We start from the raw sequence: 22,549 nt of genomic DNA, 5'->3' as shown, positions 1-22,549 counted from the left end.
GCAGGGGATTCCCTGCATTTGAGGCGACGTGACTTGTAAGACAAAAACTGTGTTTAAAAACACTAAAATTAAAAGCAATTTGTTCGAACTAATGGTTCTCTTCTTGTGTTTTCGTTAACATGGATGCGAAGGAATTAATCAACTGAAAATTTCACCCCGTCGGCTTCCAGTGAGAATGAATTTTTCGTTCAATTCACGGGAAATACAACGTACCGCGTTTCTTGAGATATCCTACGCGTAGAGCTGGAAAAGTGGGATAACCAAACATATTTCCTGAAAGCATTTTAAACATTAAATCTGGGTAACCGATAAAAGTTTCGCATTGTTTACGACGCATGGATCGAGATTCTGACCACCTTGTGACTTTGGGGAGGGGTGGGGAGGGGGGGTCGGTTACCCAGGGACTTAGAAAACAGCAACAACAACAAAGACAAGAAAATAAGAAAATAAGACTGGCGTAGTTTAAGAATTTTTGAATCAAGGGTTCCCAATGTTTCGCCGCATGTCGGCTGCAAATAAGAATGAATTTTTCCTTCAATTCACGGAAAAAACAATGCACCGCGTTTCTTCATATCTCTTACGCGTACAAGTGGAAAACTGGGGTAACCATATATTCTATTTCCTGAAGATATTTTTATCATTTAATCGGGGTGAATGATAAAAGTTTCGCATTGTTCAAGGCTTCCCTATCTTCAGGGGCACCCAACGAGAATATAGTTCAAAACCACTTAAACATAGCATTGTTAAACGTATTTCAGTATTTAAACGGTAGATATAGGCATATTTTTATCCCCTAAAAATTTTTTATCTGTTCGGAGTTCCTAGCTGAAAGTCTCGAGATCCGAAAATCATAGGGATCAAAACTTACCTTTTCGAAAATTTCAGCCAGAAAAAAGGCTCCCGAAAATTCTAGGTGAGCTTTTTAGCGCCAAAATTCGGTAAAAATGGGCAATTACACCAATTTTTAGATGTTCGAAAATCCTAGGAGAGGTAGGCAAGCAAGAAATTTTACAAAAAATGAGCGGAAAATTCTAGATCTCAAATCGTCTTCCGAACAGATATTTTCCGAAAATTGACGTTGGGTGCCCCTGTATCTTTCTTCGCATGTCGGCTTCAAGTAAGAATGAATTTTGCGACAACGAAGCATTTTTTATCGGTTGCTGGAACTTACCTTGCGCGGTGAAAATTTGTACTAACTGTCAGTAAGTTAAAACTGTGAAAGTTAGTATGTTTTCTGAAAATATGTTGGCCTTGAAGTTATATATTTCTAAATAGTTTCGGAAGTTACGCAAGTTCTAACTGGGTCTTGTGATGTCTAAAAGGAATTTTTTTGAGAACGTGGGAACTGTTTGGCAGTTTGGAGCGCGATTCTTCAGGAGTCAGAAGTCCATGACGGTCAGCTAAAATACTAAAATAAGCAAGATTGAGGTGGCTTGAAACTTTTTGACGGTTGACGGTCAAAAAAAAAAAAATTGCATTTTGCACGGCAGACGGTTAGATTTTTTTAGCACTTTGACGGCTGGCGTTTTAAGCCCATTTGATCTCTTCATAGAGGGTACACTGGTTCTTGAGGGCATTTGTGAAAAAAATTAGAAAACAAAGAAAAAAAAACAGTCTGATTTATTTTTCAATAGTATTGATCCCTCCTCCTATTCCGACCTAACTAGCCCGAAGTCGCCGAGGTGTTGTAATTAGTCGTCAGTCCCCAAGAGACTCGCTATTGTTAGAGGCGGGTGGGGGGACGCGACTCGTGTTAGCGTCACTTAGCATCAGTTATAGAAGGGAACGCGCGTCGAACATAGCACAGTTTTGAAGATGGCATTTGGTAAGCGCGTGACTGTTGTGGAATATGACCTGACGTCTGGGTCTGATAACGACGATAGAGATGACGATCAAAGCTACATTTACTGTTCGATGGCGAGACCTCTTTCTCCGGGCAATCGATTCAGGCACGACGGTGATGCACAGCAACCGGACGATCAGGAGAACACCACCGATAGCGATAACTGTCCTCCCGAGATCAAGAGAGCGCGTACCGAAGATGACAGCTCCCGCTCCTCGACACAGTCTGCGGAGTCTAGTTGCGAGTCGGCGTCCAGTTGTAGCGACCAGGAAGAATCTGATCATTCTGAACCGATGCCTGCAGCACCGCCACCCGTCGTAATAAGCATACCATCTGACGATGACGAGCAGGAAGATGATGGAGATGAAGAAGAGCCAGAACAGCCTCTAGTCGCCCCCCTTCCTAAGCAGAGAACAGCTTACGCCCTGCGTCTTACAGATCTCCCACCAAACTTGGAAAGATTCATGAAGGAGACCAAATCTTTTTTCACCAGGCCGCATTCGCTGGAGCGGCATGGTCAGAAGCTGGCTACAAGTACGTTTGAAAAAACCGAGGAACGCGTCCTTTGTGAGTATCGCTCATTTTATATTAATTACTATAGCTGCATTGCTCGTTACATTTTCAGTCATTGAGAAAGAAAAACAAAAAACAAAACGAAAAGAAAGGAAAATGAAGATACTGAGTCGTAGCTAGGTGATCGCAAAAGTGGACAATTTCTCAAATCGCGAGATCAGAGGAAGAGCGCCCAAGTCAGGCGAAACTAGCTACATTCATTTTGCGCCATGGAATGAAAAAACAAAAACCAAATAAGCAAACAGAGGAATTGAACGCGTTCCAATTTTCTTTTCTTTTCATTGTTCTTTTGTTCTTTCTCATCTCTGGTCAGGTTATCTTGGATATGTTCAGCGAATCCGACCGGGAAAGACACTTTCAGCCGAGGATTTCAATCGCGGGGATCTGATCGAAGGATACCTAGACTATCTAAAGGTGGGTATCAAGCTTGTTTTAAAACGCAATACATTCTGAGCGAGGGTGATTTTTCATTAGTATTCATCCTGGGAATGATGCCCACGCGATGGTGTGAATATCTGTTGAAATTCATTCTCTGAAAGAAAACGAAGTCATCTGTACTCTTATTGATTCTGGAGATTTCTGTTTAAGCGTCAGTAGGAAGCCTAATTTTCGGTTCTTCGCAATCATTGCTAACATAAGTCAAGAATGAATACTAATGAAAAATTCGTAATAACTGAAGTTTAAAGCGATGATTGGGAGGCCTTTTTGTTTCGATATGCGGCAAGGGGCTTTCCCGCATAGGAATGTTCTGATTTTTACAGAGAGAATGGATAAACCAACAGAAAGGCCGTTTACGCGATGAAATGTATTTCAACTCCATTTTGAAAGGGTCTTTTTTTGTGTTAAAACATTTTGGCCAATCACAAGAGTTGCAAAAAAATGGCCAAGGAAAGTTAACAATTTAACAGATTCCCCACATGGGATTTGTGAGTTATCAATTGGTTTCATGGAAGTTCAAAGGATAAATAATATCCACTGTTTTATGGAGTTTCCTCGACTTTTGCTGTTTAAGCCCATCAGAAGTTTAGTACAGACGACTTTTTCAAATTGGGACATTTTTTAGCAGCTGAAGACCTCCACTGAACTGTTAATCGCTGCAATATTGATGTAGGTTGTCAGTTTACCTCCCAAAGACATTCTATTGCGCAGTATAACGCGAAATACAATGACCGAGCGCCGAAAAAAGGGGACTGGAAACCAGGATTTATTTAGCACTTAGAAATAATTTGGTTTTGGGGAGGGAGAAGCAGAAATCCCGTAGACAGAATTTTTGCGACAAAACTGAAGTGTGGAAATTTGTCTTTTTGTCATACCTAAAGAACCGTCTATAGGATTTCTTTGAAACAATGTATACGGTACCCCAGGTCGTGAGGCTATTTTTTGAGAACCACGCCCCGGGAAGGGATGAAATTAACTGCAAAAACCGTGGACGAAGATCCTGCTAGTTGTGAACGTTGGATCTCTAGAAAAGAGATCAAATCAGCCAAAATATAAAGACAAGAACGAGAAGTCCAAAGACTACTGCAAAGCTGATTTAAAACAACGTGTATTGTTTTTGTTGTTTTTTTTTTTAAACAATATTTCGGCTGGCCATAGCAGCCTTCTTCAGGTTTACAGATGTCACTGAACTTATGTAGCAATCACAATATTATATAGATGGAGACAGTCTCCATCTATATTTTATTGTGATTGCTGCATAAGTTCAGTAACATCTGTAAACCTGACGAAGGCTGCTATGGCCAGCCGAAATATTGTTTTAAAAAAAAACGCCAAAAAAAAAAAACAATACACGTTGTTTTAAATCAGCTTTGCAGTGGTCTTTGGACTTCTCGTTCTTGTTCCGGGAAGGGAGGTCTTCCGGAATAGGTGATGATATGTTGCCATTTCATCTCTATATCAGGAGGAGAGGAATTTGAGTGCCGCAACCGCTAGCAACCACGCAAGCAGTCTCCTATACCCTCTCAAGTACTACCACCGGCAAAGAGGGCCAAAATTCGAAGGTGTCCCCCTGATATCCCAGCTCAGAAGAACCGCTACCGTACTTCAAAAACAGGGGGATGTGGAGAGGGTGAGCACGGTTGAAGAACTGAGGGCCCAGAGCAAGTGGCTGCATTGGTAAGTCTGCTAGTATAAAACCGAGCAGAACAATAAAATAAATAAATGAATGAATGGCATCCCCTAGTGACGTTGATGCCAGTAAGAAAATAGTTGTGTTACCAAGGCTAGGCACCCGAACCTTATTTTTCCACGTGGAATGCGTTGCAAAGTTTCAAACAACAACACAAAGATCGATCTCAACATTTTGAAATCAGCCTCTTTTAATGACTAATGACCCACTCGCTTGTTAACATATCACGTCTCCCCACTTTCTCTTAAGGGATGAAGTCCTCCAAGCCAGGGAAGCCCAGCGTTGCCGCTTTGAGCTGGCCAAAGACCGGCAGCAACGGGCTCGGGAGGCCTGTGACCTGCTGATTTTGTCACTCTACACCCACCTCCCACCCAGCAGAGGCCTAGAGGTCCGGACATTGGAGTTGGTTTGGGAACGCGAACTCGAAGAGCCTTTTGAGCAGGCACGCTATCGTGACAGAAATGTGGCCCTCGTCAAGAAAGAAGGAGGAATAATGCTCCACCTGGGGATGTTCAAAACAGCCAAGCACACTGGCACGGAAACAATTCCAATACAGGTAATTCTTATCGTTACTTCTTCGAGTTATGCGAACAAAAGCAGAGTTCCCTGTGGCATATTTTTCCTGACGACAAATCGCATTACCCCCTACCTCCCCTATCAAAGTCCAAACAACTTGATGGCTACGATCAATGACCAGGGAAGGATAAAGTTCTGAGGAAAGCAAAAAGCTCTTAAGCACGTGTCTGAATCAATAAGGATGATAACAACAGCCTACTTAGCAGATCCACGGGGTGCATCTTTTCCCTTCAAATAGCATTATTCGTCATTAAAAGTAATTTAAATTACTGGACTTCAAGTAAATTTTCTCTGTTCCTTCCCCGCAGGCAGACAGCGAACTCTGCAGACTCTTCAAAGAGTTTGTGTCGCAATTCAGAAGCGTGCTTCACCCACGACCGTCCAGCAACTACGTGTTTCTGGTAAGTATCCGTGTTAGCTGCTATAGCTCAGCAAAATTGTCCAGCTTGGTGAAATAGCACTTGAAACTTGATTAGGCATTTTTAGGCCAAACAGGACTCTTGAGAACTGTAGGTCACAGTAGTGAGGTGTAAAAAATGGAGTGACGAGCTCTGACTTTCGATTCTCCTCTCCATTTCATTTCAGAATGCGAAAGGTGCACCCTTCTCGAGTTCGTCCTTCACGCAACGTTTACAGAAGATGTTTGAACAGCTGACGGGGAACAAGGTGGCAAGCTTTGGGCTGAGGTCGTCGTTCGTGACCTGGGCGTACTCACAGAGGTGGGTCGGCATCACTATTGAGCTGCACGTCGCCATAAAGGTGGTGGGTCCCCGAGACCCGCCGTTGCCCCCCAAATTTTGGGGATCTGTTGCTTTAAAACACTATAGCCACGCCACTGATAACCGTCTGTGTTCTTTCCTCTGTCTCTAGCGAATGCGACGACCGCATGAAAGAGAGCCTTGCCGCCTGCCTCCGACACTCTCGACAGCAAGCCCAGAAGACGTACGACCGACGCACCGCCAACGAGAGAAAGACCATGGGACTGGAGTTGGCCAGGCGGAAGGCCGAAGAAGGGCCAGCTGACCTCGAGGTTGCTGGGCCCAGCCACCGGGGGGCCACCGACGAACCGGAGATCAGGGTTGGAGACTTTGTCGGACTCGTAGCTGAGGACAGCACCCTACAGCAGCCCTCGATCTTCCTGGGGCGTGTCCAAGCATTCTTGCCAGAACACCAGGTCCTCCTTCTGTGGTACAGGAACACTGCAGGTGGCGTCTATACCCCTCACTTGGATGGTGAACAGTGGGTGGAGTCGAAAGAGTCGCTAGTCCCCGTGGAGGTGGCTCCAGCCAAAGGGCGTCCGTATGGCCAACGTCTAAAGACCAGCTTGCGCACCATACACAAAGCAGTCATGGACGGGACGCGGGAATCCTGACCTGCAAGCCGGAAGAGGAAGAGCAAAACAAAATGAGAACTCTAGCATCAAAAATGAGAACACTAGGATCAAAATGACAACTCGCGGATGTTTCCTTTTTTCAAACAGGATGAAAATGAACACTAGGTTCAAAATGACAAGTCTAGGATGTTTCTTTTTTTTCAAACAGGATGAAAATGAACACTAGGATCAAAATGAGAACTCTAGGACCAGTTGTTCCTTTTTTTTCTAACACAGAAATGTACGATAAGGGAGGAAAATGACATTCGTGGAGGAGATTTTCGGAAGCTAGAGGTTGTCGACCGCTGGCTGATACCAATTGTAATTCCGCCCGAAGAGTGTGTAAAATAAAAGTGTGAAAGGAATGTTCCTGTGTGTCGGTCAGTTACGGTAACTGTTGTTGGGGGAGAATGACCGAAAGAAATGGCCCTTGGGATAATTTCCCGTACATGTACTTCAATCAACCCGGGTTACCATAAGATGTTCACCTGAATTTCATTTGCACCTCTGCCAAAAATAACACACTCGACAGGAGGAAACCAAAAGTGAAACTCCTGCCAGATTACACCACGGTGAGCTAAGCTTAATATGAAGGGAATTAAAAAAAAAAAATAAGAATATCATTTGGAATCCATAATTACCTGGGAAAGATAAGTAGTTATGAGCTTCGAACTCTTGGACTAGAAATTTATCAGAGCATTTGCGTCCATAGTTCATGTAAAGCTACCGCGAAAGGTCCCCCCGAGGGTGCGCGCGCCTGCTCAGTAGGTGTCGATATAACCGCTGTTCAAGGTAACCTTGTCCAAAGAATGACGGCTTGTGTGGCATTTGGAGACTCTGTAGTGCTGTATATCATTCATTGGAGTCCGGGCGTGAAACAAAGGCTTTTCGACTGCTGTAAGTTGATTTCAACCTTACTTTGCAGCTTTGCGTAATGTTCATTCATTTGCGATATGTCTGTGACGCCTCTAGCAAGCCATCGCAGCTCATGAAAGCCAACCTACCTAATTTCACCCGCGCAGCGATAAAACAGCAGTCGATTCACTTTCAGACCCCTTAGGAAATGGAAATTGACGGCTTTTTTTTTTCCTTTTTAATTTCTTGAAGTGTCATCGCCACCCTACGCACCTCTCCGAGTTGGAGAAGTCCAGACGATGGGTCAGTGCTAACTCAATTTGTACACACGTACAAGTGTGTCACGTGTCGCCACGGGTGTGTCGTCTTCTGGTAAGAATAGTCGGTTTCCTTTTCTTTGCAGCTTTAGTTTACAAGTCATATTTTTTTCAGAACAGCCGTTTTTATGACAATGCAAGGAACTGTTGCATTTAAGAATAACATTCGCACGACCAGACAAAATTTTATAAGAGAGTTTCGTAAAAACTTGTGATTGATTGTGTGGTCTGAATCTATGAAAAAAAAGTGATTATAGCCGCTGGGATGAAGACTCCATTGAGAAAACACGTGTACATCTTTTTGTGAGATGTGTTTAGGTTGAAGAGATGAACTTGGCAGATTCTCCCTCAATTTGCAATGGACATTTTCAAGTTTTGGATTCACCTTGAAAATCAACCCCCCGACAGCATCGCTAAACTCTGCTGAAACATATGGGATAAAATGGCCCAAGAAAGTAAATCAGGGCTGATTAATGAAACAAATCTTTTGTGCATGCAACTTAATGTTAACAAACAATCAGTTAACTTTAACTTGACATTTTAAACCCCAATTTAGATGTCAAAATGTTCATTAAGGGTGTTGAAACATATCTAGAAAGTATTGTTAGTGTTCCCTTTGTACCTAATAAAAAGATGCTTTGGCTAGCTCTTAAGACCTTGAACGGATGAGTTGAAGAAAGTGTGTCGCGGACATTACGGTTTAAACAACCACTTTTTAAAGTAACTTTCTTGAAAGAGATTTTCCTGTGAATTTTTAACCTTGAGCAGAAAATAATTGTGCCTTCGAAACGTAACAATAATTAGATTTTTCAACTGTCGAAAAAAAAAAAAAATTCCATGCAACCTAATGTTCCAGTGATTCTACAAACAAAAGTTTGTGTTGCGGAGTTTATAGGTTATAAGGTTATAATACACACATACTTTTATGTTAACTGTAATGTTTTCTTAGATGTTAAAACGTTGTTTAAAATTTCCCTCCGAAAATTCCAACTATAATGAGATTCAAATTCTCTGGATTTTTTAAGCCTTCTCACATGAAGCACATGGACAAGACGCACAAGATCTCAGTCATTTCAAACAGCCCATTGTTTCAGCTTTCTGTTGGTTAAGTTTCATTGTGCAAAATTTTATTTTAAAAAATTCAAAATTTCATTGTCTCGCGTGGAATTGCCCTTGAGTCTAGTTTCCTATGCAAAGCTGGAAATAATTTGTCCAAACATCTGAAAAAAAAAAACCACCGGGCTAAATTTGATGAGAACAAAGACAAAACTAAAATTCTACTCCGTCCTCGAAAGTGAAACAAATTACTCTGAATTCATCAATCCTATCAGGAATCCCGAACGTAGACTTGTAGCTTCCAAATTTAGGATTGGAAATCATAATGTAAAAGTAGAGACTGGAAGATTTAGAACTCCTGAAGATCTGCGAATTTGGGATCACTGCAATCTAAACTCGGTTGAAAGTGAAATGCCCGTGTTGTTTCGCTGAGATCTCCGTAATGATTTGAGAAAGACTCTTTTCATTAAGATCAATGACCGAAATGCATCATTAATTTACAAATTACAATATCCATGATAAAGTCTGTTTTCTTTCTGACAAGACCGATTCACCTATCAGCAGGCTAACTGCTAATTTCGTTTTTCAAACATTTGAAAGAGGAAAGAAACACAGTAATAATGATCAATAATTATTATGCCATTCCATTTTCTCTTGGATGCTACCTTTATGGACGTTACATCGTGTCAACAACAAATGCAGCAAGCTCTACAGTAGTCAGGGAAAAAAGAAATATCAATAGTAATCCAGCATTGCCAAATATTATGATGGAGTTGTTATAAAGACAGCACTTAGAATCTTACTGGAGACAACAATGAATAATAATATTATTATAGGGACAACAATTTAATAATCATTATAAGTGTATGATCAGGTATTTCATCTTTTAAAGTGAACATATCAAATGGTCAATATAGCTCTGTGCTAACTTCTAAATTGCTTCGTGTCGCTCTAATAAGACCAATGTACGTGCTTTGAATCGCACAAATCTCAGCTCATTTTCTGGCACAAACCAGAGCCCGTAGTGCGCTTGACACCATTGTGCTACGCGCGTAGGCTTACTGGGCACCTGGTGCTACAAGTACAACAGTCTGCGGCAAGCTCTCCACCTCTGCTATGGAAATGACGGCCATTAGAAACTTGTAATTCATTTTGTGCCCACATCGCCACACTGTGTAGGATTTTCAACTGTCCCTAGTACAGGTTCATCAAAATAGCTCGTGGCCGTTCACCTTGACCTCTGAAAGCCACCTCTTTCCCAACACCGAGCTGCCTTGCAAGTCTCGTCTCCTTACTGGCAACCGTATCAACAACTCTTATGAAAAGTGACGGTAGATGGAGTCAGTAATATTATTTTATATCCCTGAGAGAGTACGAACAGTGATGGGATATGTCACTTTCTAGCAGTTGATTTACCGACGTGAGCGGGGAAAAGTCATCAAGGCTGTTTAACGCTTCGATATCAGTGGGATTTGTGATAGATCTCTTCTTAAAAATTCTTTTCTTATTTATATCAAATTGATGTTAGAACCAGGCTTTTTTGGCAATAATATTATCCTAGTGAGCTTCCTGCATTTATTGTTGTCCTAAAGTGACGTCCATCATGAAAGTAACATCCATGAAGTATGACAGATAATTTTAACATCCAATTTTTTGTGTGTCCTTTTGGAACTGACTGGTTTTTTTTTTTGTTGTTGTTGTTGTTTTGTTTTGTTTTGTTTTGTCACAGATGTTATGTTACTTGGTCAAATGAAAGAGAATTTGTGTTATTTTTTTCTATCCGGCTTAGACAACAGCTGTGATAGAAAAAAAAGTCCTTTCGATTTCCACGCACGTTCGTGTCAATAGTTTGGCCAGTTACTGATTTCTCCGAAAAAATGGAATTTGAAAATACTGTGGTTTTTAATGGAGAGATATGGTTGAACTAAACAGCTCATGATCTTCATTGAACTCAGTTGTTTGCCCTCAGTATGGAATGGTGGATCTGCACTTACGTTCCTGATGATTTTCAAAACTTCAGTCCTCATGCATTCTGGCTATGCAGCTCAAATCCAAGGGTAATTAATTTATTTCAAAAACTGGTCATGTTTTCTGTTTTCATGTGGAATGGACCATATCCAGTCTTGGATGTCCCTGGTACCAACCCCAATTTTTTCAGTTCTATGAGCATGTACAATGTTGGAAGTATTCCTTGTGATAGTTTTCTTTACCCAGTTTAATATCCTTCGCTGCACGATTCCTGCATTTTTCGGTAAAGAAACCCTAGCTTAAAATAAGTGCCTTGATTAGACCTGATGAGATTCGAGTCTTGAGTTTGTCTCGGTCCGTATTTGATTTTAGCTAAGATCTCTTTAGTAGTCCGAGGTCGGGTGGATAATTTCTTTTCCTTCTTCCACATCCGTTTATGAGGCACTGCAAGTGGTAATTGACGATCGAGTGAATTCAACTCATCATAAAATTACCTCTTGTTAGTTAGTGTCTAAGTTACCATCATTTGTCATTTTTCCTCTTGACATCGATCACCTGTTACAATTATTAGCCCAAAAAAAAATATGCAGTTTGGTGGCTTGTTTACGCGGTTATTCGATAGTACTGTTTAGTATTTTGTGACGTCCAGTTATCAGATATAACTAACCAAACTGAAAACAGACCATTGCAAAATTAACATCTCTACCTGCTCGTGTATGTCACTCCTTCCCCTCTGCACAAACAATGCCCTGCCATCCCCCCGAGAAGCAATCCTGCTCACTTTGCGACGCGCGACAGGACTTGTCGACCTTGTGGGACCATCCTCAACAGTTTGCCATCTCCAATCGGACAGTGGTCTGCCAACGATAGCCTCTCAAAGTTGCACCTCTCATTCATCTCTGGTGGTACAACTTGTCAGCATTTGTTCAACTTTCCTCCACTGATCATTCCATTACTTCTCACTACCTCTTCTCTTGACTGCCTATTGACATTGTCAGGAGACATTTCATGTTGTCAGCAACCTCATTTAATAACAGTAATAAGGCAAGTACCACTGACAACACAAAGTACATTCATAAATATTCTTTCTCTTAAATGCTGGTAAATTAAATGTTGTCAGGTGGAGCCGCTGGTATTCAGTTATAGTTTTTAATGAAAAGTATGCTGTCAAATTTAATCTCACTGTTAATTTCCCGGCTTTTCCTTCCTTCCCTAGGCAAGATGAGGAGGAAGTCATGCACATTCACCCAGTGAGGTACGACAAAGTGCATACAATGTTACCAATGACTCAGCTACGAAAGATGTTTTGCAGTTGACACCAAAATAGTAAATAAACAAATAAATGAAATAAATAATAATAATAATAAATCACTCCAATAGTTTTAAAAAACATTTCGAAAGGTGGTCTTGTAGAGAGAGTTTCACTGTTGATGAGGCCTGAACCTCTTGATCAATAGACAATAGATAGCCAACATCTCCAGTGAGTTTACTTCTTTAGTTGGATGTTAAGCCTACTGGCATGAAACTGTGCACTGAATTTCAATGGAGGGAAGTCAGGGTTAGCACTCAAGCAGAAAGGTTGAAAAACAACCTTTTGGCGGATCGCATGTTGTGGTTCCATTTTATCCTTGGTTTAAATTTTTGTTCTCTTTTTGTATTTGGGTACATCCCTGATAATGAGCTTAGAACAAAGGCAAATAAAAATTAATTTATACCAAGGACAAAGGTTGAACCAGTCACAACTACATCAGGATTTGGGCTGGTACTCTCGGGAAATGTTAGGACATATTTCTTTCCGTAGCAATTTATTGACCACAATTTGTGTTAGTCTTAGAACTAAGCATTTCATTCAAGTGTTTTTCCTTGTCCATGTGCAATGTCTTGTTAGGATCTTTGTAAGGTATCGCGCTCCAGAGGGCGACTGTGGTCAAGTTACCTTATGTTAACTTAATTTTGCTTGACTCCCTCACAGCTGTCATCCAGCTCACAAGTTCATCAGATTGCTACAATTCTTGATGCCATGAGGAAATTACAAAAGTGAGTCAGTATAATCACTTTGCTCTTATCACTGGTCATGATTTTGTCATCATTTTCATAAATACTAGCTAGACATGTTGATAAAGTTTATTGTCATTCTTAACAGCTGTTGTGTTGCCTGGAGGTAATTATGGTCAATTACATTACTAGATTTCTGAAATATTCCATCCATTTACCTGTCTACATAACATTTCCTTCACTGCACAAACAGACAAGAGCTTGTCCTTCGCCCGACAGGCTATGATCACCATTGTGCTACGCGCGTAAGCTTTGTGGGAACCTGGCGCTACAAGTACAACAGTCTGCGGCAAGCTCTAGACCTCTGCTATGGAAACGACAGCCATTACAAACTTTTAACTCCATCAATAATTATCATATCAATCCTTAACATTAATTTGTCATTTGGAGCTGTGTGTGCGTAAGATCGGGCAATTTATCATAAACTGGTTTAGTTATTATTTGCTCAAAAAGTGTAGGAATTCAGTGTGAAGCTAGGTTCGGGTTTTAGGAATTTTCATTCTTTTTGAGGTACGATTTGAAGTTTTTATCTGTGTAAGGCAGATAAGTAATATTCTCTCTTTTCTTCAGTTGTAACAGGTAGAATGCCACTGCAGGAACTGTTGTTGTGTGTTGTGCTCTAGCTGTCAAGTGCATCGATCAAGGATTGAGCAGGGTTCAAAGGCAAATTTGAGGACCAAAACAAGAGAAAGAGAGAAATACATAACCAGATGCATGTAGTAAATAATCATTGAATTTTTTATCGTGAAAACAATACTGCATAACTGAATTGAGTAAACAAGAACAGTTATTTTACATTTTGCTCCCTGGTCTACATCATCATCATTATTATTATCACTAAATTTATTATTCAGCAGGGCTTTACTCTAGGTCACAAGTATAGGTTACATTCCACAGGTCAAGAGTACAGGTCAGTGCTCCATCCATAACTTACCAAACCACACGGATTCCCCTCTATCTGATAGACCTTTTCAGCATTCCGTTCCAGTAAGCAAACATAAAATACTAGGTCAAGGCTCGGGTGGACAATTTCATACAAATCACTGTCACTTTTAATGCCATTCATGTATGTGGCATGTACCATGCTTACCTGTGAAGAAGTGACCTAGGGTAAATTTAATAAAGCTTTTACAAGTGTGATTCACAAGTGTAGCTATTGTTTTCAGACTCTAAGACAATGGCTACACTTTTAAATTGCAGGTGTAAAAGTTTTATTAAATTGACCCCTGTATTTCCAACCCCACACCAGAGCACTGGGCGTCGATAAAACCCGGAACATGAAAAAATAAAAGTAATTTTCATGAAAAAAAATTAATTAAATAAAATGATAATAATAACATAGTTTTTGTAAAAATTAATAATAACAAAATAACATAAAATAACAAAAATAAATAAGTAAATAAATAAATAAATGATTAAGAAAAAGAAACTCATCTCCGAGTATGAGAAAACAATATTTTGTCGCAAATAATTTGTTGGACGAGTGAAGGTCCATGCAAATGACAGTAATGAGTGAAGGCTTCCTTCTAAATTCAAAATATATTAAAATGGGTCGCGAGGAGGGGGGTTTTCAAGCTTTACTCACACAGCTACCTCATGTTCCGGGTTTTATTGATGCCCCAGAGCACTGGGCTCCTTTCAATTTTCCTTATAGAATATACACTTTATTGTTGTTATTATTATTATTATTAACAAGCTACATTTACATAAAGTCCATTTCCTCCCACAAATAACAGGTGCTAGTCGAGGCGGGCGGAGATAATAGGTACAGCAGTCAGTAATAATGAAATAAATAGATATATATTGTTGTTGTTGGAAATAAAGACTGGTGCCATAATTTATTTCAAAAGGAGCGTGTGATTTTGTCCTTCATCTTTGGGAATTAAAACAGGACAGTGCAACCTCCATATATTAACAAGGGGTCATTCCACTGGGTTTTAGCCGGTTTTTTTGGTTTTTTGAGGTTTCGCTGTATTAAAGATGTTTAGAAACGACAGCAATTTAGGGAACCCAGATTGCCGAGTTAGAGGGGTCTTATTTTCGCGATTTAAACCCCCACATTTTCTGCGACTTGTAGTTACTTTGCCCCATCGCCAAAAAAGCGAAATTTTTCACCAATACGGTTTTTAATTTTGGAGCGCTTGGTTTAGTTAGCCAATAGGATTACCGCTATGCGGTAGTCCTCAGACACACAAGTATCGCTTTGTTGACAAAATGGCGGAAGTGAGAACAGGTGTCGAAGACTTTCAGTTTAAGATTCATGGAACCTTTTGAGGCTTTTTCTGGCAAACAGACAGAGAACACGATCAGTCGATGTTCTATTGGAAGATCGTAAGTGCTTGCCAAATGTCCGAGGGATTTTTGTCCCGCGTACATCAGTATTTTGATAGACGTATACAAAACGCAAACCTAATTTTTATCTTCATAGGGGAAAAAAGCAAAACGAACACCGAAGAATAAAGCCAAATAGACTGATTTACCAAGCAAGTTACGTTCTGAAATTTCCATAGTCGTGAAAAAATTTGCAGTGCTGTTTAATCTTTCAAGCATAAGCTTAATTAATTTGACATATGCCTTAAGGTATTGCTTCTTGGCGGTTTCAAAATCCATTTTCTTCTTCCATTCTCCCATGATAACGTGACTGCATAGGTGTATAGATCTAGAGCCACACATATTTAAAATTGAGGGTGAAAAACTGAATGAATGTATTCAGTCTTTTGATATAATGGCGGAACCCTAACCCTAACCTTAAAACGCAAGGGTAAAATTTTAGCCGGAAAAAGTAGGTGAGGGGGGATTTCTCACTGCAACTATTCATTTGGAATGAATTTGCTTAAATAATAACCCTTACCACCTGTCTGGGTAAAACTTTGTATTTAGACTATAATGCACTGCTTTTCTTAGTGAGGATTTGTTTCCTTTCAATATGGAGGTTGAAACTTGGCAAAATAGAAAGTGTTCTAAAAAGAGATCTCAGACTGAGAACTGAAAAAAGAATTTGAATTTCTCTGTTCAGAGTTTTGTCGGCAGTCTAATCGTTGTTCAATTCCTTTCTCTGAACTGCAAACCTTTTTAGCAAAATGCAGGTGAAAGCAAAAGAATATTTTATTGCAGTTGGTTGGCAGGCTCCATTTATAGCGATGGTAGCCAGAATTAAAGGAGACACTTTTGAGTGTGTTCTCACCTTTGGGGGCACAGCGACCTACTTCCCTTTTGTGGCGGTTATTGAAAATAATATTATAGCAGTGGACAAGCACACATTTTCTCTAACTATCATGTCAATTTTATTTTAAATGTTAACTTTTGGTGGGGCAGTATCACACTGATCATCATTTTGTTATAAACTTGAGCAAAACTACCCATCATGATTGTCACAAAAATGAATTTCTTCAAGAAACACTACTGCAGTACGTCGAGTATTTATTAACGGTTTGTGAGAAACTTTTCAAAAATCTTACAAACATAACATTTCTGGAACACACTGGCCCATATTGAAGTCCAAAATGAACATACTAGTTAAAGTTCATAGTCTGACTTAAAATCTCTTCTATCTTCCAGAGTTGGGTCTTATTGGAACACACTCCTGTCAATTTCTTCTTCTTCAGCGTGATCTTCTGACTGAAGAAACCACAGCCATTTGCTATTGGTGTCTGGTATGCACCTGCGACGGATGAACATCAGAGCTGCAATTTGGCTGCGGTGATCGTTGTGATGACCAATTGCACTAGCTATCTTAGACAGGTTACACCAGACATTGCCCCAACCTTTCTGCAAGAGAAGGTGTCGTAGCCGTGGACAGAGCATGATTAGCATGCCAGTGTTTGCAACATATCGCAGTCTGGATGCGCTACAACTTAGTATGTCTTCAAAGGCCCTGGAAACCTGAATCCTCCTATCTTCAGGCATGTCTCCAGTGTTCAAACATTCTGTGATGAAGGGTGCCAATTCTAGCATGGCAGTCAGGCGTTCATTGCGTTTTAAGCCAAGTGCAGTCATTGTGCGTTGGTCCAGCTTATTCATCAGCATGCAAACAGCACAGGTTTGGTTCCTACATTTGCCTCTCACACTGGCGATATTTCCCCCTGCTTCCTGGCATAGACAGTATGGGCAATTCTGGTCTCCTTCATCCTGTGAATCTCTGGCCACTGGTTCTCCGAGGCAGGTGCAGTCCAACCGAGAAGCTGTCCAAACATCGCACACTCGCTGCTGCACTATTTCTTCACGTTCATCTGTGTATACTCGAAGAGCTACAGTTTGTCTAGCCTCTTCTAAAGTCTGTGTTTCTGAAGATCTCGCCTGTTCTACCTAGGGAAAAAAAAAGAGTAACAGGTGAGTTGGATTGAATTAATTTTGATGAATTTTAAACTGTTGAAGTACACAATTAACGCTCTTCAGAATGGGGAATTTCAAGTTCATTCTTCAGAAAGTACTGTCAATGCATTTACACGACTTTAAAGGACTAAGAAGTCTCCAATCCTACTATTTTCACTGGGTGCTTTGTATCAATGAAGTAAATGAAAAATAATAAAAAGTGCTTTACAAGTGCAAGCAGTGAAAATTTAAAAAAATAAAAATCAGGTGAAAATTTTTTTACCTACGTTCATTCTCAATTTTCCTTGTCTCTTTAACAGGTCAGATTGACTCTCAATTTCCTTTGTCTCCCGGCCCAAATTATTCATGAATTAGGGCTATGAACAAAGGAAAATTGAAAATCAGCCTAGGTAGAAACATTTTGACCCAAATTTAACTTTGACCTGTTATAAATACATCTCAAGATGATTTGTTTTCACAGGAAATAGGATGCAAATTAAAAATTATGCAAACCATCAGCAAATGCCAATCTAATATTTTTGAAGTTAGCACCTATCAAATCATTTTGTCAAACCAATGTGCAGTTTTTTAATGTTTTTTAATTTTAGTTCACCTGCTGTGGGTTGCAAGGTTGGTTCTCCTGCAGGAACTTTTGAAGCCTGTTCAATGACTCAGTGTTGGGGATACGTGTTGCTACGATTCCTGGTAGTGCTAGCAGACGCTCGCGTGGGCTGGGTACTGCTTGCGGCCGTGGTTCTTCATCCCTCTGTCTTTGGTTGTCGGCAGCTGGTGCTCCCTCGGGGACCTGGGATGCTGTAGTCCTGGGTACAACACGTCTGGGAGTTTTCTGCTTTCTTTTTCGTACCATCCCAGAACTGCCACTGGGTCTTCGTGTTGCTTCCGCTGTAACTTGCAGTGCCTGTTATAACCATAATACACTAATTTTACGATCATTTTCATCATCCAAGACCTTTGTTTTAGAGAACTAACAAGATGTAGATCGTCTTCACTGTCACGCAACAAAAAAATAAATTGGAAACCGTCCAGTGGAAGAAGCCAAGAAAATGAAATGTTTTAAAAGACTAATTTTTAAACAATTTATCCAAGTCTCAGGTCTTTGTGGCCCAAAGTTTCTGAGTTATTTGCCAAAACGTTTCGCGCACCTAATACTTGAAATGGTTATACAGCTGAAAATCAAGAGGAGAGACTTTTTCCAACGAGACAGCATTCCTATTTTGGTGTCACGGACTGTGAAAACTCGGAAGTTCAAATTGCTGTACTTTCGAAATGAAACATGCTACAGGAATGGAAACTTGTACAACGATTTACTTTTTGTTTGTCTTCAACCTAGTGTAAATGAGAAATTCGTGAAACCTTGCTATTTTGACCTTACAATTTGATGACGTCACTATGAAAACCATCTATATCTAACCCTTCTATTTACCAGGGATCGGATATGGACTGACTTACTCTTAATCACATGAGAGACCCTACCTGAGTTGTTGTCTGCGTAGACGTGGACACAGACACATAGCACTGCAGCAGATTTTCTACATGTCTGGTCACGGATGAACTGTATTCTGGTGTTCCTTGTGATGGAAGTGGCTCTCTTTCGTCTGCAGCATCCCAGCTAACAGAAAGCTCCGATTCATCTGAACTGCTGTGGTTGTCGTCTGAAGCAGAAGCTAGCATACGCCTCCAGTGTGAAGAACTTGCCTGTCGGAGCCCTTGTACTTGTTCTGATACCAGTGGCGTTATGGTGAGGAAGTCAACTCCAAAGCGTGCCATCATGTCAATTAGACGTACAGGTTTGTCTGTTTTTCCTGCATATCTGATTGCCATAGCCCGCGCAAGCATCAGCTCTGTTGTGGTCAATCCCAAACCTTGCATCATTTTTTTGGAGGTGAAAGCAGCTATGTCACCTGCAAGAGAGTCAATGTCAAAGGTAATAATGACAACTCTGCTAGCACCAAAGAAAAATCAAACCTGGGATTCCTCAGTAATTCACCTCAGTTATTACATCTTGTGTTTTCGATGCAGTGCATCTGATTACCTTTTGTACAAAGTGATTATTTTGTTCTCGTGAAGGGCGATTGCTGAAGACATGCAATACAATGAAATACTATACCCATGCTACATCCAGGAGTTTTTTGAAGAAAAAATTGTTAAAACATGTTTTCATCATAGTGCTGTATTATCAACCCTTTAAGCCCCAATATCTACATACAAATTCTCCAGACTGATCTCCATACATTTCCTTAAGATATTAGTTGAGAGAATTTGATGAAAGATCAAAGATTTTTCTTTGTGATCATTTTATTAATTCTCTTAGACTGCACTTGACAATCTATGGATATCGTTAGGAGAAAATTGATGTTGGTCACTATTGGCACTTAAAGGGTTAATATTCATTACTATCATTTTTCTCAGTTACCTGGGGACAAACTTCGAATTGCTTGGTTTGAAATGCGTGCTGCCACAGTGATGTTGCCAGGCAAGATTCCACGATGGCTGTTAATGATAAGACGACGAGGGAAACCATGTGTGAACTGTGCAGCGACATCGCTCCAGTGGGGAGCATTCAAGATCATGACATTCCCAAAGAGGTCAAGGCGTATTAAGTTCAAGTTGCGGTCGAATGCTTCGTTGCCATATTTCAGGGTTACATCCAAGGGTTCTCCTGCGGTTAGAAACATCTCCTCCTTGGACAGTTCATTTCTTCTTTCTTGCGAGTGGTCTGACTCTACCTGCTCTCTTCCGCACCATTCCTCTCTTTTCTGTACATAGCGTGAACAATACGCCCTGCATGTCTGCAGGTCTTCAAACACCACTTCTCCAGCTCCATCATCAGGAAAAAGCCCATTGGGCAAACGCAAGCTGTCATACAGAAACAAATTGAAGTTAAACTGCATTCTCTCTTCTGGTGATACTGCCAGTCCAAGTGGGAAATACGGTACGATAATGACCGGTGCAACATTTCGGCTTGTGGATGGCTGATTTTCACGTTGGTTGTCCAAGGCTACGTGGAACATTGGTGGGTCCTGGGGTTGTGTTCCATCATCGATGAGTGAGTCGTCGTCACGGCTAGAGGAAAAAAAAACATGAATTGCCATGCTTAAAAGCTACTTCGGTTTCATTTCTGAATATGGGTGAATCCTTGTTTACATCTTTTGCGTCATTAGCATTGGCTCATCATTATCTCATGAAGAAATAAAATTTTTGAATATTGAAAGAGCATAACCATTTCAGTTATCTCTGACAATTTTAGCCCCATCGATATATATATATACAATGAGCACGTTTTTTGGAGAACTACTAAGGCATGGATTATGATGATATTAACAGAGCTATAATAATAATAATAATGATAATAATGATAATAAAAATAATAGTAAAAAAGTTTTTACTGCTATTTTGATTATGCTACAATATTTCTCGAACACTGAAACCAAATTAATTGGCTGCAAATTTTCAAGGGCATCATTTTAATTCTAACGATTTGACAAAAAAATATTTGAGATCTGTGAATTTTTGTGGCAATATTTAGAACCTTGAGGACTCGACCTCACTGGAACTAAGTCCAATTACTCCTGGATTTCACTTAATTTCACAGTCATTTGGTTTTTTAGACTACTGCTTTGCTTGAACAACTCCCGGCGGGTGTGTCCATGCAGAAGGGGCACCCCTTCCATGATTCAAGTATATAAAAGAAAAGAGGGGGGACGGGGGAGCTATGATTGTGTTTTCTTCGGAGTTTTTGAAAACTTTGCTAGAAAGAAAGAAAGAAACCAGACATTCCCTGTCCCAATAAGTAACTCTGGAGGAGTAGATAGAATCTAATATGTGCCCACTAAATAAAATTTAATATACCTTTCCTCGCCTGGACTGTCATCTTCTTCAACGGGGCCAGCAGCACGGGAACTGCAATGTGAAAGAGTTTTCACTATGAACACCAATTAAAAATCGAGCGTGTATAGGATCCTGGAGTGTTCAAAGTGCAATGCAGAAAAGAAAGAAACGGAAATAAAATTTTTCCAAATGAACACTTTACTACGTGAATATTTTACTGCGTGTGTTTCACCTCGGGGAAAAAAAACAGACCACTCTACAAAAGTATCCTTGGCGTTTTCCGGGCGAAAAGTTACTAGGTTTTTTAGGGCGTTTAATACCAACCTGCTAGTTTCCGCAGCTTGCGTTTCGATCAGCTCCGAACTTCTTGCTGGATTCTCCGCCGCTGTTTTTGTACGCTTTATTCTCGGCATCTTTGAATGAACCTTAACAGTAAAAGTTGTTATGGGGAATGATTTAAAGATCCCAGCTAGGCTGTGTTTAAATAACAGTGTTTACATCATAGCTCCAAACAGATCATTACTAATCAGATTAACAGGGGTTTATTTCTTTCTCGATGAGGTAATATTTACGATCAAAGTTAGGACCCTCGAGCGAATTTTAGGAAGCTAACAGAGAAAAGAGAGAAGCTATGAACACGTAAGAACAATTATGTAATAAGGAATTCAAAAACGACGCTGTATTAGGTCAGGTTTAATGAGTTATTCACTTCAAAACGATGCGTACGCCATGATTCTCGATTCTTCCCCACATTACATCATAGCTTCAAGTTTCCAAAAATGGCACCATTGTTTCCGCGCAGATTCTGCGCGATGACAATGGATGATTGACAGCGCAGGGGATTCCCTGCATTTGAGGCGACGTGACTTGTAAGACAAAAACTGTGTTTAAAAACACTAAAATTAAAAGCAATTTGTTCGAACTAATGGTTCTCTTCTTGTGTTTTCGTTAACATGGATGCGAAGGAATTAATCAACTGAAAATTTCACCCCGTCGGCTTCCAGTGAGAATGAATTTTTCGTTCAATTCACGGGAAATACAACGTACCGCGTTTCTTGAGATATCCTACGCGTAGAGCTGGAAAAGTGGGATAACCAAACATATTTCCTGAAAGCATTTTAAACATTAAATCTGGGTAACCGATAAAAGTTTCGCATTGTTTACGACGCATGGATCGAGATTCTGACCACCTTGTGACTTTGGGGAGGGGTGGGGAGGGGGGGTCGGTTACCCAGGGACTTAGAAAACAGCAACAACAACAAAGACAAGAAAATAAGAAAATAAGACTGGCGTAGTTTAAGAATTTTTGAATCAAGGGTTCCCAATGTTTCGCCGCATGTCGGCTGCAAATAAGAATGAATTTTTCCTTCAATTCACGGAAAAAACAATGCACCGCGTTTCTTCATATCTCTTACGCGTACAAGTGGAAAACTGGGGTAACCATATATTCTATTTCCTGAAGATATTTTTATCATTTAATCGGGGTGAATGATAAAAGTTTCGCATTGTTCAAGGCTTCCCTATCTTCAGGGGCACCCAACGAGAATATAGTTCAAAACCACTTAAACATAGCATTGTTAAACGTATTTCAGTATTTAAACGGTAGATATAGGCATATTTTTATCCCCTAAAAATTTTTTATCTGT

At 40.3% G+C, this 22,549-nt stretch overlaps 2 protein-coding genes across 2 annotated transcripts; both read right to left on the bottom strand.

Annotated features, from left to right (window-relative positions):
* Positions 1-16,302: 16,302 nt before the first annotated feature.
* LOC140952254 (uncharacterized) lies at positions 16,303-19,847 on the bottom strand. The gene is made up of 4 exons (XM_073401689.1): positions 19,489-19,847; positions 18,549-18,976; positions 17,668-17,973; positions 16,303-17,048 (listed from the first exon to the last, which is right to left on the bottom strand). The coding sequence occupies exons 1-4, from the start codon at positions 19,748-19,750 to the stop codon at positions 16,311-16,313; spliced, it is 1,734 nt and encodes a 577-aa protein (XP_073257790.1). The 5' UTR covers positions 19,751-19,847; the 3' UTR covers positions 16,303-16,310.
* LOC140953403 (uncharacterized) lies at positions 19,767-21,634 on the bottom strand. The gene is made up of 4 exons (XM_073402886.1): positions 21,228-21,634; positions 20,925-20,975; positions 19,854-20,138; positions 19,767-19,779 (listed from the first exon to the last, which is right to left on the bottom strand). Exons 1-4 carry the CDS (start codon positions 21,314-21,316, stop codon positions 19,767-19,769), a joined length of 438 nt encoding a protein of 145 aa, XP_073258987.1. The 5' UTR covers positions 21,317-21,634.
* Between the last annotated feature and the right edge of the window lie 915 nt (positions 21,635-22,549).

The sequence above is a fragment of the Porites lutea genome, chromosome 11 (genome assembly GCF_958299795.1).
Source record: "Porites lutea chromosome 11, jaPorLute2.1, whole genome shotgun sequence".
NCBI lineage: Eukaryota > Metazoa > Cnidaria > Anthozoa > Scleractinia > Poritidae > Porites > Porites lutea.
The sequence above is the reverse complement of the archived record's forward strand: the minus strand, read 5'-3'. Positions and strand labels throughout refer to the sequence as shown.

Coding starts and splice junctions, on each gene's coding strand:
- LOC140952254 (XM_073401689.1), bottom strand. CDS start 19,750: ATGTTTCTAACCGCAGGAGAACCCTTGGATGTAACCCTGAAATATGGC. Junction 18,977..19,488: donor AATTCGAAGTTTGTCCCCAG/GTAACTGAGAAA, acceptor ACTCTCTTGCAG/GTGACATAGCTGCTTTCACC. Junction 17,049..17,667: donor AACCTTGCAACCCACAGCAG/GTGAACTAAAAT, acceptor TTTTTTCCCTAG/GTAGAACAGGCGAGATCTTC.
- LOC140953403 (XM_073402886.1), bottom strand. CDS start 21,316: ATGCCGAGAATAAAGCGTACAAAAACAGCGGCGGAGAATCCAGCAAGA. Junction 20,976..21,227: donor CAAGCTGCGGAAACTAGCAG/GTTGGTATTAAA, acceptor TTCACATTGCAG/TTCCCGTGCTGCTGGCCCCG. Junction 20,139..20,924: donor GACAGTCCAGGCGAGGAAAG/GTATATTAAATT, acceptor TTTTTCCTCTAG/CCGTGACGACGACTCACTCA.